The sequence below is a fragment of the Anastrepha obliqua genome, chromosome 1 (assembly GCF_027943255.1).
Source record: "Anastrepha obliqua isolate idAnaObli1 chromosome 1, idAnaObli1_1.0, whole genome shotgun sequence".
In the NCBI taxonomy this organism is placed as follows: domain Eukaryota; kingdom Metazoa; phylum Arthropoda; class Insecta; order Diptera; family Tephritidae; genus Anastrepha; species Anastrepha obliqua.
In genome coordinates this window covers 22657092-22672631 of record NC_072892.1, presented here as the reverse complement: position 1 = coordinate 22672631, position 15540 = coordinate 22657092, and the positions used below count along the sequence as shown (strand labels likewise).

The following is a 15540-nucleotide window of genomic DNA, read 5'->3' as shown; positions in this document are numbered from 1 at the left end:
AAACACCCAAAAAGGGTATACGCGCCAATTATATATATATAATATATATATGTATATGTATATATATATATATATATGTTTGATGCTCGTAATTTCGAACCTGGACACTTCCGAAGGAAAGTCATGCACCAACCCATTCGGCTATGGCAGCCGCCGTAATAATAATATCCATAATTTGTTGCTTATAAGAACTCAAATGTTTTAAAAATACTTAAAAAAAATTAAATTTTATCTTAACCTCATTCGCATTTAATTTTTGTTGTTTTTTTTTCTTATTTGCTCGTCATTTCACCAGAATGAATGCATAAATAAGGAAATGACAGAAATGAAGGCAGCAACAAACTAATTTTGAATGCTCACGAATTACGGTATTTACGATCGAAATAATTTGGGTGTGTATAATTTAAAATTTGCCAACGAAAATCGCATTAGCCGATGGACGCTTTGAAATGTATTGGAGTTGTGTAATTACGCGCAGCTATGCATTTGCTTAACTATTTTTTTCTTTTTCGAGTTGGTATCTTTGTTTAAAGTGAAGTAAGTTAGATAAAAAAATGTTAATAAAAATTGAAAGGCAGCCGGCGGACACAATGCGAACATAGAAATCATAAACGCGAGTCGTGACAAATTTTCGAAAATAGCAGACAAATACGCACAAAAATGGCGATAAAAGACGGTAATTTGTATGTTGAGCTTATTTTCATTTTTTCAACTTTTATTTTTTTAGTTTTGTTTTTGTAATTTGTCACATTAAACATTAAGCTGGTATAAAACAGTTTGAATGCAAACACAGCATTTCATGGCATTTGAGCGACTGAGTTATCGCCATCGAAATTTGGTCAACTCATTCGTATACAGCAACAATAATTATTCAATACCGGCGCTTGCGCTTGTGCTAAACGCTTTGAATTGAAAAACGAATGTTATTGCATTTTGCTGCTGCATGAAAAATTCCGCTCAGGTATCAAAGACTCGGCAATATAATTTGTTATTGTACTTTGTATCGTAGTTTCAAAAAGGGGACTCGTATTTGTACTAGTAACTACTCGTTTGTGTATACCTACGTTACAGTTTTCAGTTTTCTACAAAAAGGAGAAACACATATATGGGGCGTGGTTGGCATACTAGCACAAACATTTGCATACAAACATGGACAAGAGCGCTTTGTTGCAGTTTATGGCATTTTTCTGTAGTTTGCTCACAGCACTCACAGTGGGTACTTGCAGTTGTTATGTAATTTTTCTACACAAAATTTCTACCAGACATCATGACTGCAAATTTTACCGAAATTCATGCAATTACACAATAACATTAGTCCAACTGATATATGTATGTATGTGCGGATACACAGAGTAATAAATTTAGTGCTCGTAATCCGCTCATGAGTTACTTTCTTTGTTGGGCAATCATTTCGTGTTATTGCATGCAGTTGACACCTCAAACGCTTATTTAAACTCGTTGGTACTCTTTTAAAGTTAATCGTGGTAATTTACTAAGGCAAATTTTGTAAGTCAATTGTCAAAAACATTTATATTATTGGCGTGTACTTGCATTTTACAGCAGCGGCGGCAATAGTATCCTCATTAGCCATAAATGTGCATACATACCTTCAATATACATGCACACATACATACATATATTCGTACAAGCATTTACGTAATCATGATTAGTTATTAGTCAAGCAAGCTGTCAACATTTACTTCCTTCTTTTTGCTTTATTGCTACGTTAGTTATTACATTTTTTAAATTTATTTCACTTTATAACATTTTCTACGGGTGGGTTTGTGCATAACTACCATATCCTGTTTGGAGGCCCGATAGAAAATATTTTTTCGCCCCGCCGCAAGCAATGGCAAAGCACCGAATGCTGGAAAAAGCTGCTCTTAAATTTATAAAATCCTCAATCCACCATAGGGAGGCGGCATAAAAAACTGTAGGTGTCTCAAGTTGCAGCGCAAGGCATATTCCTAATGGGGCAAAATTAATCATCCAATTTTGTTTTTGAATAATGGAAATCTTTACTTAGAGATTTACGCGCTCCACTGCTTGTCTGTTTGTATGCTGCAGCTGTCTACAGGGTCCGATACTGGATGTATAACCAATTAAAAAGGCCATACATTTAGGTTGGAAAATTATTTTGATTCAATTCAAAGTAAAAGTACTTTTACTCGATATGACTACCTTTTGTCCTGACTATGGCCTTGAGATGGTCCAGAAACGAATCGCAAGCTGCCCGAATGTGACTTGCGGGTATTTTGGCCCATTCGCGAACATGGCTGTTTCCAGCGCCTCGAGACTGCTGAATCTTTTAGTTCGGACCTTGCTTTCCAAAATGTCTCAAAGAGAATAATCCGTCGAATTCGCGTCTGGTGAATTTGAGAGCCATTGTGTGGACGTTATGAAGTTGGGAACGTTGTGTTTTATCCATTCTTGGCTCACTCGAGTTTTGTGAGACGGTGCCGAGTCCTGTTGAAACGTTTATGGTCTGCCACTGAAATGTTTGTCTGCCCACGGCTTCAAAGCAACCTCCAGAATACTTTCCCGATAATATTTCGCATTCAACTGGACACCAAGCTCGATAAAAACGATTGGGGCGCGCCCATCTGCGGTTACAACGGCCCAAACCATCACCTGCGGCGGGTGCTGCCTCCTGGTGGCCAATCGATAACTCAAATTCTCGTATGAACGGTACGAATTGCTCAATTTGAAAAATTATCTCGTTAGAAAACACAATGTTCGGAAATTGACCGCTTTCTGCCAAGCGAAGCAACTCCTTCGCTCTCTCAAGTCTACCTTGTTGCTGCTTTGGTTTAAGGTCATGCGCCTTTTCGATCTTGTAAGGCTTGACTTTGAGATTATTTTTCAGTATGCGGCGGATGCTACGATCAGATATTTTCATTGCTTTCGTTTTTGCATTTGATTGGCACTTCGTCGGAGATTTCACTCAAGTCGTTCCTTCACTTGTTGAACCATTTCATGAGATGTTGCAATTTTTTAATGACCACCTCCATGACGTTTCGCGATGCTACCAGTATCATTGTAACGAGTAATGGTGCGATAAACAAAAACTTTATTTACTTTGAGGTGCTCGAGGTCTCGAACAATCGCTGGTTGTGATTTTCCAGCAAAATATAATATAATGCAATCCCACTATTGTGTTTAAAATCCATTACTGATTTTCTTTTTTCGCGTTTACTCTCAGCTAAATGCGACCGCGCGCTTGTAAACAACACTCTGGACTATAATTTAGCCAACTAACAGACAGGTGATGCCCGTGCATCAGTTGCCTCTATGTTATGGGCTCGAAACGTAATCCTTTGGGTCTGTTGAATATCCAGTAGTCGTCGTCGTTCTCTAAATCCGATGAATTTGGTGGTTATGCTAGAGTTACGCCGCCTCCTACCGGCCTACTGTCTCCCCCGCCTACAGTTTTACACCGCCTCCAAACGACAGATAAATATTTATGAGGAGCGGAAATTCACTTGGAGGTTTGCCATTGCGGCGGAGAAGCGACCACTAATAGAAAAACTTTTTCTATCAAATGGTGCTTCATACCCGGTGTTTTGCACCTGTGCGGCTCCGATTAGTTGTCACGCACCAACCACGGCCTTACTAAAGTACGCATAACTTCGTCAATTTTGCGCCGATCGAATTGAAATTTCGACACAATATTCTTAAGATACTATACTTAATCCTGCCATAAGTTCTGTTATAAATTAAGTTCGTTATAGATATGAAATTATAATAAATTTTGCAATGAAATTAAATTTATTTATCAAGTAAATATTTAAAAAAAATTTGCTTTTACACAAGCCTTCAAAGTGATAGGCCATTCAGCTAATGCACGTCGCTACTCGAACCCAACATTGTTTGAGACTCGCAAAATTTCTGTGAGTTCTTCGACAGGCCACGTTCTCAAATTCTGACCACAAACTATAGTCCAATGAATTCAGATCTGGGCTTCCAGACAGCCAATCTTCTGCGACTATGAACCCAGGCATTTTTTTTTTTTAGCCACTGCTGGGTGGTTTTTGTCTCATGGGCTGGAGCGAAATATTTCTGTTTCTGTTTCACCACGCCTTCTAAGACATCCTTCTGGTACACCTTTGCCCCGGTCTAAGCTCTTATTCGTAGAAATGAAGAGCGGCAACGCCTTTACAAGACACCCCAACCAAACCATTATGGAGGCTGGATGGTGGCCACGCAAAACCCTTGGAACAACATTTTTTGCGGCTTTAGAAGTTTTAGCACAGATTTCGTCGTTTTGCTGATTAAAAACTTTTCCAATAATGCAAATTTTCTCATCTGGAAAAACAATATTTTCTTGGCCGTTGACCGCGTGCCACCGAAGAAGCTGTTTTCATCTGTCGAGTATAATTTTCTTCAAGTGCGTTGTCAAAAGATGACCAGATGAGCGACGGAAAGCTTTCATCTGAAGATCATCTCTAATTAGTCTTGACATGGATCTAGTCGATACATTTTTTGATTCAGTTGATTTTCTGCTTTCTAAGGTTATTCCTGCGAATTATTTCACGAACGGCTTTTATGGCTGCAATGGTTCGAACCACGCGAGAACGGCCACTTCTTTTTCTGCGAGTGACTTCAGACGTTTGGACGATTGATAGTGCGATAGTCAAAAGATTTTCGCAATATTAAGTTTTTCAGCAATTCATATAACTCACCTGGAAAAATTTAAGCAAATATGAAAATTCACATAAAAGTTTTAATACCTTAAGCCCGTAAGATTGAACACATTTTGCGAAAGTGGGCCAGTGGTAAAATTTTTTTTTTTTAATTTTTTTTCAAATGCAACATAGTTTTTTAAATTATCTTTAGACACTTTTAGAATTTCCATTCACGCATATTCGTGCAAGAATTCAATGCAGGCATATGAGCATGCCCCGCTTTTTATGATTTCGATTTTTTATTTTTCTTACTTTTGGTTTTCCTGCTACCCGATTACTTTCTCTTCACCAGCAACACTTGACCCATTCTTAAATTCTGTTTCTTTTTCTTTCTTTTTTTTTTGTTTGTGTTAATCAGTTCATATTGAACACTGAATTGATGGGATATAAATGAATATTTAACTTTTTAATAAATACAAACGGAAAGTCATCCTCTGCTGAGCACAATTCCTTATCTCTTTCATTTTAATTTTCCAATTTTTTTTTTCTTCCCCCTTTTCTGCTTGTAATCACACGATTTGCAGCTACTGTTTATGCGTGTGAAAATCAATTAATACGCGCCCAGCATTGTTTGTTCGATTGGTCTATTGGCCCATTGGATATTTCTTCTGTTTGGTCTTCTGATTCGGCTCACCTGGCATTCTCAATACACTGATACATGCTTTGTGTGTATGTATGTATGTATATATGGTACATACGTGCATATGCACTTGTTTGCTTAAATAGTATGAAACTGATTTGAGTATTTGAGTAAATTTTCTTACTTGGCCAACTGGTGGGAAAGGAAGTCGTTATCGGCTAAAAAACTATGCATACAGGTACTTAAACCAGCGTTTAGTAAGCATTGCATAAGTTAACTGTAGTTTTTGTAATACTAATTTTTTGATCGCTACATTTTGCTGTTTATCTTAAAGTATTTACTTGATTTTTTTTTTGTGCTTGTGGTTTTATATTTATTTTATTTGTTTGTCATTACTGCCGTATTGTTACATGTTTTTGGAGAAAGTTCGGATATTTATTTGTATGTATGAATGTAATTTATTTTTAATTCACATTCATATGAGGTAAGCAGGAAAATGCATTGACTACAAGTTCACAAATGCAACAAACGTGCGCATGTGCGTATACATACACACACATACATATGTACGCACTCATACGCACAAAAATTTATTAATAGTCGTCAATGACTCAAGACAAGAGATTTAATAAAAAAAAAATATACATTGAAAACGACAACAAGGCATTCATATTTTATCCACCACTTCATCTATTGCTCAATCGACTGCTCGTTTGCAGTTCACATTTGTCTCGAATAGATTTCTTAACTAGAAACAACTTACAAAGTAAAAACGTTTTCGCTTCATAGTTTTGATTACGACTTCTTCGAGAGTTTCTTTTTGTGTTGGAGATATTTCAAAAAATTATTCTTGAGTGCATTTAGTTCATAGTCGGAATATGCAAGATGACGCAAAATACCCTTATTCAAAGTGGCATGCGAGCAATCTTTGATGGCGAAAGTGTCTAAGCTGAATGCATGTACCTATTGCACTTATACGTACAAGGTGGCGCAAAATTAATCACCTTATACGTATAATATATAATTATAACTTTTGCCAATAGGGGCGTACGTCAATCATATTTGACACTTGTGAAGTAGACAGCTGCAGTACAAAAATCGACAAGCAGTGGAGCGCGTAAAGGTCAATATAAAGATTTCGACCTCTTTTTTTTTTTTGTTTATAAAAAAATTCTTTTATTTTGTTTTCCAGAAAAGAATTTTTTTGTTTTTGTTTTAAGAAAAAAAATTTTTTTGTTGTTTTTAAGAAACAAATTCCTTTTTGTTTTCTGTATTAAGAAAGAATTTCTTTCTTCGATTTTGTTTTTAAGAAATAATTTTTTTTTTTTTGTTGTTAAGAAAAACATTTCATTTTTTCTTGGTTTTAAAGAAACAAAATCGCCTCTTTTGTTTAAAAAAAAAATCTTTTTTTTTTGTTTTCCAGAAAAGAATTTTTGTTTTAGTTGTTTTAAAAAAAATTGCTTTTTGATTTCTGTTTTAAGAAAATAATTTCTTTGTTTGTTTTTGTTTCTAAGAAATAAAATTTTTTTTGTTATTAAGAAAAAAAGTTCTTTTTTTAACTTTGTTTTTATGAACCAAAATCCTCTTTTTTTTGTTTTGTTTTTAAGAAAAAAAAAAACAATAAGAAATAAGAAATAAATTTCTTTTCTTTTGTCTATAAGAAACAATTTTTTTATTGTTTTTACAAAAACAATTTTTGTTTCTGTTCTTAAGAAAATAATTTATTTCTTTATTTTTGTTTTTAAGAAATACATTTCTTTTTATTTTGTTCTTAAGAAAAAAATTTGTTGTTTTGTATGTTTTTAAGATAAAAATCTTTTTTTTAAGAAACATTTTTGTTTTTGCTTTTGTTTTTAACAAAAAAAATTTCTTTTCTTTGTTTTTAAGGAAAAAATTTCTTTGTTTGTTTTTGTTTTTAAAAAATAAATTTCTTGTTAAGAAAAGAACTTGTTTTTCTTTTGTTCTTAAGAAAAAACTTTCTAAGTTTCTAAGAAAAAAATTTTTTTTTGTTATTCCTTTTAATAAAAATAATATAAGTTTTTAAGAAAATAATTTCCTTTTTTGAGTTTTTAAGGATTTTTTTTGCTTTTGTTAAAAAACAAACTATTTTCTTTGTTTTTAAGGAAAACATTTCTTTATTTGTTTTTGTTACAAAAAAAATTTTTTTTTGTTGTGAAGAAAAAAAACAAAAGAAAAGTTTTAAGGAAAAAATTTCAAGGAGAAAATAACTGTTTTTTTAAGAAACCAATTTTTTGTTCTTTAGAAAAAAAAATTGTTTTTGTTTTGCAGAAAAACAAAACGTATTGGTTGATTAATCTTGCGCCACTTTATATGTGTGTATATTAGCAACTTGAAAGGAAATATTTTGTAAAAAAAAAGTGAAACAGCCAGGCGCGCTGCATTCAAAAAATTAAAAAAGAAAAACGTCCCTATATCTCCTTAAAATAATATGCACACGTAAAACTTTGAATTCGCCGATGCGCATTCGTATATTTTCTTTTGCCGCCTCTACCAGAAAAAATTGTCGGATTTTTTTTATTTTAGAAAAAGTTTGACTCTGCCCCAAAGTGTTATTTGTAGTCGATTAGTATGGCACAATATCATAATTATTCTAGTAATAATATGGCAACGTTGGTAATAGAAAATAAGTGAAATGTTGCTACCAACTAAATGCCATTGCTTTGTGAATCTTCAAGATATTTGGATGTTTCTTTCATATATCAAATTACCATTAAATTTCCATCAAATTTACTTTTATACACTAAAACTTATTTTTCTCTACTAAAAATGTTTTTTGTTTTCAATTCTTTACAGAACTTGGACAATTGGAAATCGTCGCGTAGAAAACGTGTCGAGCACATCATCGATCGAGTTGTAGAAGTTAAAAAACTCGAATTAGAAGAACACGACCGTACACGAAGAAAATCGAAAACGTTCTCCGAAATGATCGAAGAGAGGTAGGCATACAAATTTTAAATATTATATTTTAACGCATTAGAATATGGTTATTTAGGCTTAAAAAGTATACGAAGGTTACCTTATATATTTTGCGCCCAATAATGAAAACGCAGTGAAAAAACAATGAAAATGTCTATGATTTATTGTTTTTCAATATATTCTTCTCTGAAATCAATACTCTTCTACATTTGCTTGAACCACTTTTCAAAGCACTTATGGCACTCAGAAGTGCATACCTCCAAAACGAGCTGTTTAAAGGATTCAACGGCTTTTTCAGGCGTTGAAAAACGTTGACCTCGTATCTTAGTTTTGATGTTGTAACTGTGATTAAAAACTAGGTATACATACTATATTCATTGTGTTTGTTGCCATTATTAATTTGGCATATTCACTTTTTGAAACTGCTACGTATTCCTCTAAATCTATTCGGTTAAGTGTGAGCTTACGGAGAAAATTGTGCGCAAAAAGCAAGCTTGTAAATGGTCATCTGTCGCCAAAGCAAAATTTCCCAAAAAGTATGGTAACTCGTCTGATAAAAAAGTTTAATGAAACTTTGTCGGTGAAACAAAGGCCCATTAGTGGAAAAAAAAGGATTTGCATCGGAAACAAAAACCAAACAGGTGTCATTATTTCGGAAAAAAGCTGACCTTTTACTTCTAGATGCTACAAAAGAAGTGTGAAAAAGTGAATGTTTCAAAAGTAACTTCTCAGTGAAAACTCCTTCTAGACTGGCATGGCTTGAAAAGGATCCATCACCCAAAACACCTGTTAAGACGGATTTAAAATGGATAATCATGTAGGATCAGGGTTATATTGCGAAGAGCTTTTTATCAGTAAACGCTCAAACTACCGGATCACTGTAGTGTTTTTCAAGCGGAAATAAACGCTCCTCATAAATTCTTAAGATGTTTAGAGATAAACAAAATATGATCAAAAGATATCTTAATTCTATCAGACAGCCAAGCTACCCTACAGGCTTTGGATGCATTCCAAACAACATCAAGGAATTTCTTACATTGTCGCCAATCTCTTAGTTAAATGGCTAAATAATATTGTATTATCTTATGCTGGGTTCCAGGCCACAGAGATATACAAGGGAACTGTAGGGCTAACCAACTTGCAAGAGAAGGTACCTGTAGGCCAAACATAAGATGGATTAGTACCAATACCTTGACTTGAGTAGACCTCAAATTAGGACCTTAGTAGAGGCCCTCACAGGTCTTTGTCTCATAGAAAATCACGCTAGAGGAATAGGCGTTTGCATGCATTATATCTGTCATAGCTGTAGGAACAAGGAGGATTTGGAAACAATTCAATTCCTTTTTTGCATATACCCGGCTCTAGCCAGAAACAGAAACCGTTATTTAAGATCCTATTTCTTAATGAATATAGATAATCTATACACTTTAGGTATCAACAACCTTTTATGCTTTGTCACAACGGGCGCACTTTGTGATCTAAGTGGAATCGCTGTCTCTATGTGCGACACGGCTGCCAATCCTAACCTTACCTAAGGCGAAGTTTAGTAAGATGTCAAAAATAAACTTTTTTAAGTCGAAAAAGTGGATCAATTGACTCAAATATTTAAGGGCCTATATGCACATACCTTAAATCCTTAACAATTATTCTCTATCTCTTTTGTGTACCTCATATGAATATATTAACAAAGCAACAAAAACAATTGTCTTTGCAGAGGTGAACGTGGTGGTCGCGGACGCGTCAAATTGGCCTCATTAGCTGTTTACAATGAAGATGAATCGAACGATTTAAGCGATCTTGGCATTGGGACAAGCAGCGCCAGCGGCAAGAGCAGCCAATCGGAGGACTACGACAACAACAGTGTTCTGGTAAGTGGGCGAATGCAAAGCAAATTAAATTTAGCGTAGCTTTTACAAAGCGTTTATAGACATATCTACATATAAACTTACATATATATTTATAGTATATAAATAATTTAGCATTACAAAAGTTATTGAAAATACAAGACGATCAAGTCGACTAAATAGGTAAAAGAAGGTATAAGCTTATGTGTGTATGTAGGTGTGTGCATATTAATTACAGTGGTAGCCACGGGCGGCCCTTTTAAACTTTTTGTGATTCTGGAATTAGCCAGCATCTTTACGGCATCTGATTAATTTTAATTTTCTTTTGCTGTATATTCTTCAAACTTGGAGCTGCTAAATTCCATTTAGCAAGTGACCGCATTTTTTCAATAATTTGAAAGTTTCTGCTGTTGCTGATTGTTTTTATTTTTTGCTAACTACCGTGAAATGTTCTCATTGTCTTTAAAATGGCCACAAATTTGGGCCAGTGCTGGAAAAGTATTAGTTATGTTTATTTCACACATATTTCTTATTAAAAAAAAGTGGAGACAAATCGGAAGTTCTGCACAAAGACAAATTAGCAGCAGTTTGTTTGCCTAAATGGGCCGGAGACTCATTAGCGAATGGTTAATTGCTCTTGCTGCTAACCACTAACCACTTTTCTAACTTCATAATCACATCTACCTGATTTTCACCAAACAGTTAAATATTTATGTATATTAGGGTGTCTCACGGTTATAAAATTTATTATACAGAGTCCGCCACTCGAAGTGTAACCAATGAAAAAGGCCATACATTTAGTTTGAAAAATTTATTTTATTCAATTCAAAGTAAAAAATGTGTGAAAATAATGCAAAATTAAGAATCTAATATATTTACTTTTGCTCGATATGGCCACCTTTTGTTTTGACTATGGCCTTGTGACGGTACAGAAACGAATCGCAAGCTACCCGAATGTGACTTGCAAGTATTTTGGCCCACTCGCGGACAATGGCTTTTTTCAGCATCTCAAGACTGGTGAATCTTTTAGTTCGGACCTTGCTTTCCAAAATGGCTCACAGAGAATAATCCATCGGATTCGCGTCTGGTGAATTTGAGAGCCATTGTGTGAACGTTATAAATTTCGGAACGTTGGTTTTTAGCGATTCTTGGTTCACTCGCGCTTTGTGAGACGGTGCCGAGTCCTGTTGAAACGTCCATGGTCTGCCACTGAAATGTTTGCCTGCTCGCGGCTTCAAAGCAACCTCCAAAATACTTTCCCGATAATATTTTGCTTTTACCTTGACGCCAGACTTGATGAAAACGATCGGAGATCGCCCATCTGCGGTTACAGCGGCCCAAACCATTACTTGCGGCGGGTGCTGCCTCCTCGTGGCCAATCGATGACTCAAATTCTCGTATGAACAGTCGCTCAAACAAACCTTATCGTTTTGGAAGTTTACGAATTGCTCAATTTGAAAAATTGTCTTGTCGGAAAGCATAATGTTCGGCAATTGACCGCTTTCGGCCAAGCGAAGCAACTCCTTCGCTCTCTCAAGTTTGACTTGTTGCTGCTTTGGTGTGAGGTCATGCGCCTTTTCGATCTTGTAAGGCTTGACTTTGAGATTATTTTTCAGTATGCGGCGGATGCTATGGTCAGATATTTTCATTGCTTTCGTTTTTGCATTTGATTGGCACTTCGTCGGAGATTTCACTCAAGTCGTTCCTTCACTTGTTGAACCATTTCATGAGATGTTGCAATTTTTTAATGACCACCTCCATGACGTTTCGCGATGCTACCAGTATCATTGTAACGAGTAATGGTGCGATAAACAAAAACTTTATTTACTTTGAGGTGCTCGAGCTCACGAACAATCGCTGCATTACGTTTGAAATCCATTACTGATTTTATTTTTTCGAATTATTCTCGGCAAATTGTTTCCGCGCGCTTATAAACAATACTCTGGACTATCATTTAGCCAACTCGACATGTTGGCTCCACATTTTTGTGTTTTTTTTAAGAAAAACACCCAACACCGTGAACAGAAAATAATGTCAAAAATCAGCGCGAATTTGGAGTCATTTGAAACTTGCACCTCCAACTTCAATGAGCTATAAAACTGGCGTACCGGAAATTTTCCCAGAAAATCTGTTAAAAAATTTGAAATTTTAATGAAAATTTGCAGAATTTTTAAAAAATTTTGTACAAAGTATGAATTTTTGTTATAAGGCGAATGGTGTAAGACTAAGATGCTGGAATTGCCTAGAAGCTTTTTGATAGAAAATACGGAATGAACCTGCATATTAGCTTGCTGTGCTGTTAAAAATATATATATATATACAGTTTCAAGCCGACTCCGAACGGCAGATATTTTTATGAGGAGCTTTTTCATGGCAGAAATATAATCTGAGGTTTACCATTGTCTGCCGAGGGGCGACCGCTATTAGAAAAAACGTTTTCTTCATTTTAGTGTTTCACTGAGGTAGGAACCTACGTTCTCTCTGCATTCCGAATGGTAGTAACGCACCAACTATTTCGACTACGGCGGGTAAATGAGAGTCAAATCTGTCTTTGTTAGAGCTGTCGATTTTGTTCCCCCTATTTTTGAGCAACCCGAACTATTTGGGTTTAGCACCGAGTGCTCGGACACCTGTTTAATGTGCACTACTCGAAAATTTTCGGCCGCAAGCTTGAGTATATCAAGTTTTTCGAGTAATTCAAGGAGTACTTGTTTTGATTATTTTGACTTTTTTGTCAGCAATTTTTTTTAAGTGTTGAAATTGAAATTTGAAAAAGGCGAGCTAAGAAGCACCGAAAGATTGGTAACTCCTAAAATACTCAGGCTAAAAAGCCCTTTGTATTCAAAGCTCTGGAAAATAAAGGGTAGATAGTCAAGGAGGAAAGGAGAGAAGTAACAGAGGGTTTGAGATAGGATAGAATAAAAACAAATACAGAGATAACTAGTCCTGTGAGAATTTTCCAGATTCTTTGGCAAAGCAGAAAATATCCTCCAGTTTAAGAGAACGAATATTATTCATTCTCATGACATCGGAACCCAAAATTCGTAGTCTTGCTCTAGCAAAGGCAGGACAATCACAGAGAAATAGAGAAAATGCTCAGTGTTATCCGCCTCCTCTAAGCAAGACAGGCAAATCGGGTCCTCAATGATTCTAATGGTGGTCATTTGCTGACCCCATGGGTTGTGTCCTATATTAATGCCTACCATCAACTGAACGTCTTTTCTTCCATGTCTTACAAGAAAGTTTGAAAGTTTTCTGTTGTCACAAACCACTTTCCACTTCTGCAACGTTATAGGCTGGAACATCGCTCTTCCTGTAGAACTGATTCCAATTATTGGTTGAGCCGCAGCTGGCAAATTCATCTGCAATTTCATTTCCCTTTTTTAAGTTTTACAAATTGCTCAAACGCAGTGCTAACATCGCTGAAAAACTAAAGAAATGTTGACGAATAAAATTTACAATTCGTTTTAGCTTCTCAAATTATTCGAAACTCCAAAATTTCGGGCAAACATTTCGGCAGTTGATCAATGAACGACTTTCAAGCACCTATAAAGCTATTCGCTCTGTTCGATACCCGGGCACTAAGAGTTCTAATAACTCCCGCCTTGATGAAGAAGTTCTTGGATTATATTCAGAAAATTCAAAATACAAATTTATCTATCCTCAAAAGTGATATTATCGCCCTCAAAGTACTCACCATCAACTGCAGCGCACTTATGCCAGCTGCACTCGATTCAGCTCCCGAACCATTTCTGGAACTCTATAATACTTTCGGTATAACCATCAGAGCCGTCTTCGGTTTTTCCATTACTTCTTTTCGGCTGTTGAAACGCATTCCCCGTAGTGGTTTTGGACTCGATCAAACGGAAAAAAATCGCATGGAGCCAAATCAGGTGAATTCGATGGCTGTTGGCTGATACCCGTTTCATTCTTGCTCAAAAATTCACGGATAACGATGACACTGTGCGCCGGTGCGTTATCACGGTGCAAAATCGAAAAGTTGTTTTCCCACAAATCCTTGCTTTTTTAGCGAATTGCTTCACGAAAACGTCTCATAACGCCCAAATAATAGTCCTTATTAACTGTTTGACCTTCTAGCAAAATTTCGTCCATTGAAATCCATAAAAACCGTGAGCATCTCTTTCTGTTGTGACTGAAAACAAGATGGTTTTTTAGTATTAGTTCATTCGTTCATTCGAAGTTCTTCACTCACTCGCCTGATATCTGGAACGTGTGTCGCACTCATAACCCTACGTCTCGTCTCCAGTAATGATGCATTTGATAAATGTTGGGTCGGCTTCAGCCTTGGAAATCAAGTCTTTGGCGATATCAACGCGGTCCATTTTGAATATGAAATCCAGGTTCTTTGGGACCAACTTTAGGTTAGGTTAGATTGGACTTCGTTGATACTGTAGATCGCACATAGACCAGAAATTGATCCATAGTGATACAAAGTGTTTGTACGGAGAGTTTAAGAACTTTATATTTTGACTTTAATATACAGTTTAGATAATTTAAGTACGCTGCATAAATCAAAAAATTTCCCGAGAAGAAATAAAATTTATAAATCGACATCGATTTAATAGCGTAAAACCAATTACCACAATTCAACAAAGTTTCAGAACGTTTTCTCTTTCATCTTCAATTTGTTCTCTGCTTTTCCCCCTTATTTTCTAAATGCTGCCCTAATTTTTTTTGTTTTTTTTTTGTTTTGTTTGGTTTTTTTGGTTTCAATTTCATTGCATTGTTTATTGTGTTCAAAATTCGATTTTAGTGTCAAAGTCATGTCGCACACGTCAGCTGCGCACGTTGAACGTTCGCTTCATTCAATCTTTGCATGTTTTTGTTTTTATTTTGTGAACATAAATTCACTTGTAATGCGATTGCCGAACATTTGTTCTGATTGATCTTTTGTTGTTCACAACAGCTGAGAACGCGTCGACCAGCTTAGCGACCTTACGTTCTACCCGCATGTCAGTGTTGATGCTACAACAACAACCACACCAAATAAAGTTCTCATAAATGCTGTGAAAATTAACAACAACAAAAATATAAGTACAAACGATTTTAACGATCATTCTCCTGTCAATGGATGCGACATGCGTTTACAGCCGGGGAGGGGCTTCCATGTATCGCAGATCAACGCCAGATGGTTTCGCTTTAAAGTTCTTTTCCCTGCTTCTACTTTCTTCCTACTTACGTACTCAAGCTTGTCACTTCGATCAGTAGACAGTTAGACACTTTGTGCCCCACTGCCATTTGTGATCGTCTCATTCATCGCTGGATGACTGCAAATTATATGGGGAGCGCACATACGAATAGGTGACTTAAACGTATCGAATGGTGATTCGGGTGGGACCGAGGGTATCCCTTAGAGTCTGACGTGTGACAGCTTACATAGTCCAGTCATGCAAACTCACAAGGCTAATTTGTTGAGACACATTGCTCAAGGATGCTGCTTTCTTATTCCAATTTTAGGCTTGCTTGTAATGTA

At 35.8% G+C, this 15540-nt stretch overlaps 1 protein-coding gene across 6 annotated transcripts in view; it reads left to right on the top strand.

The window, feature by feature from the left end:
- Nucleotides 1–15540, top strand: part of LOC129240465 (uncharacterized) — a 130802-nt gene that overhangs the window by 83928 nt on the left and 31334 nt on the right. For all 6 annotated transcript variants that reach the window (XM_054876307.1, XM_054876299.1, XM_054876283.1 and 3 more), the window contains 2 exons: nucleotides 8080–8222; nucleotides 9917–10070. In XM_054876307.1, coding sequence (XP_054732282.1) covers nucleotides 8080–8222; nucleotides 9917–10070 — 297 coding nt within the window. The remainder of the gene's footprint in view (nucleotides 1–8079; nucleotides 8223–9916; nucleotides 10071–15540) is intronic.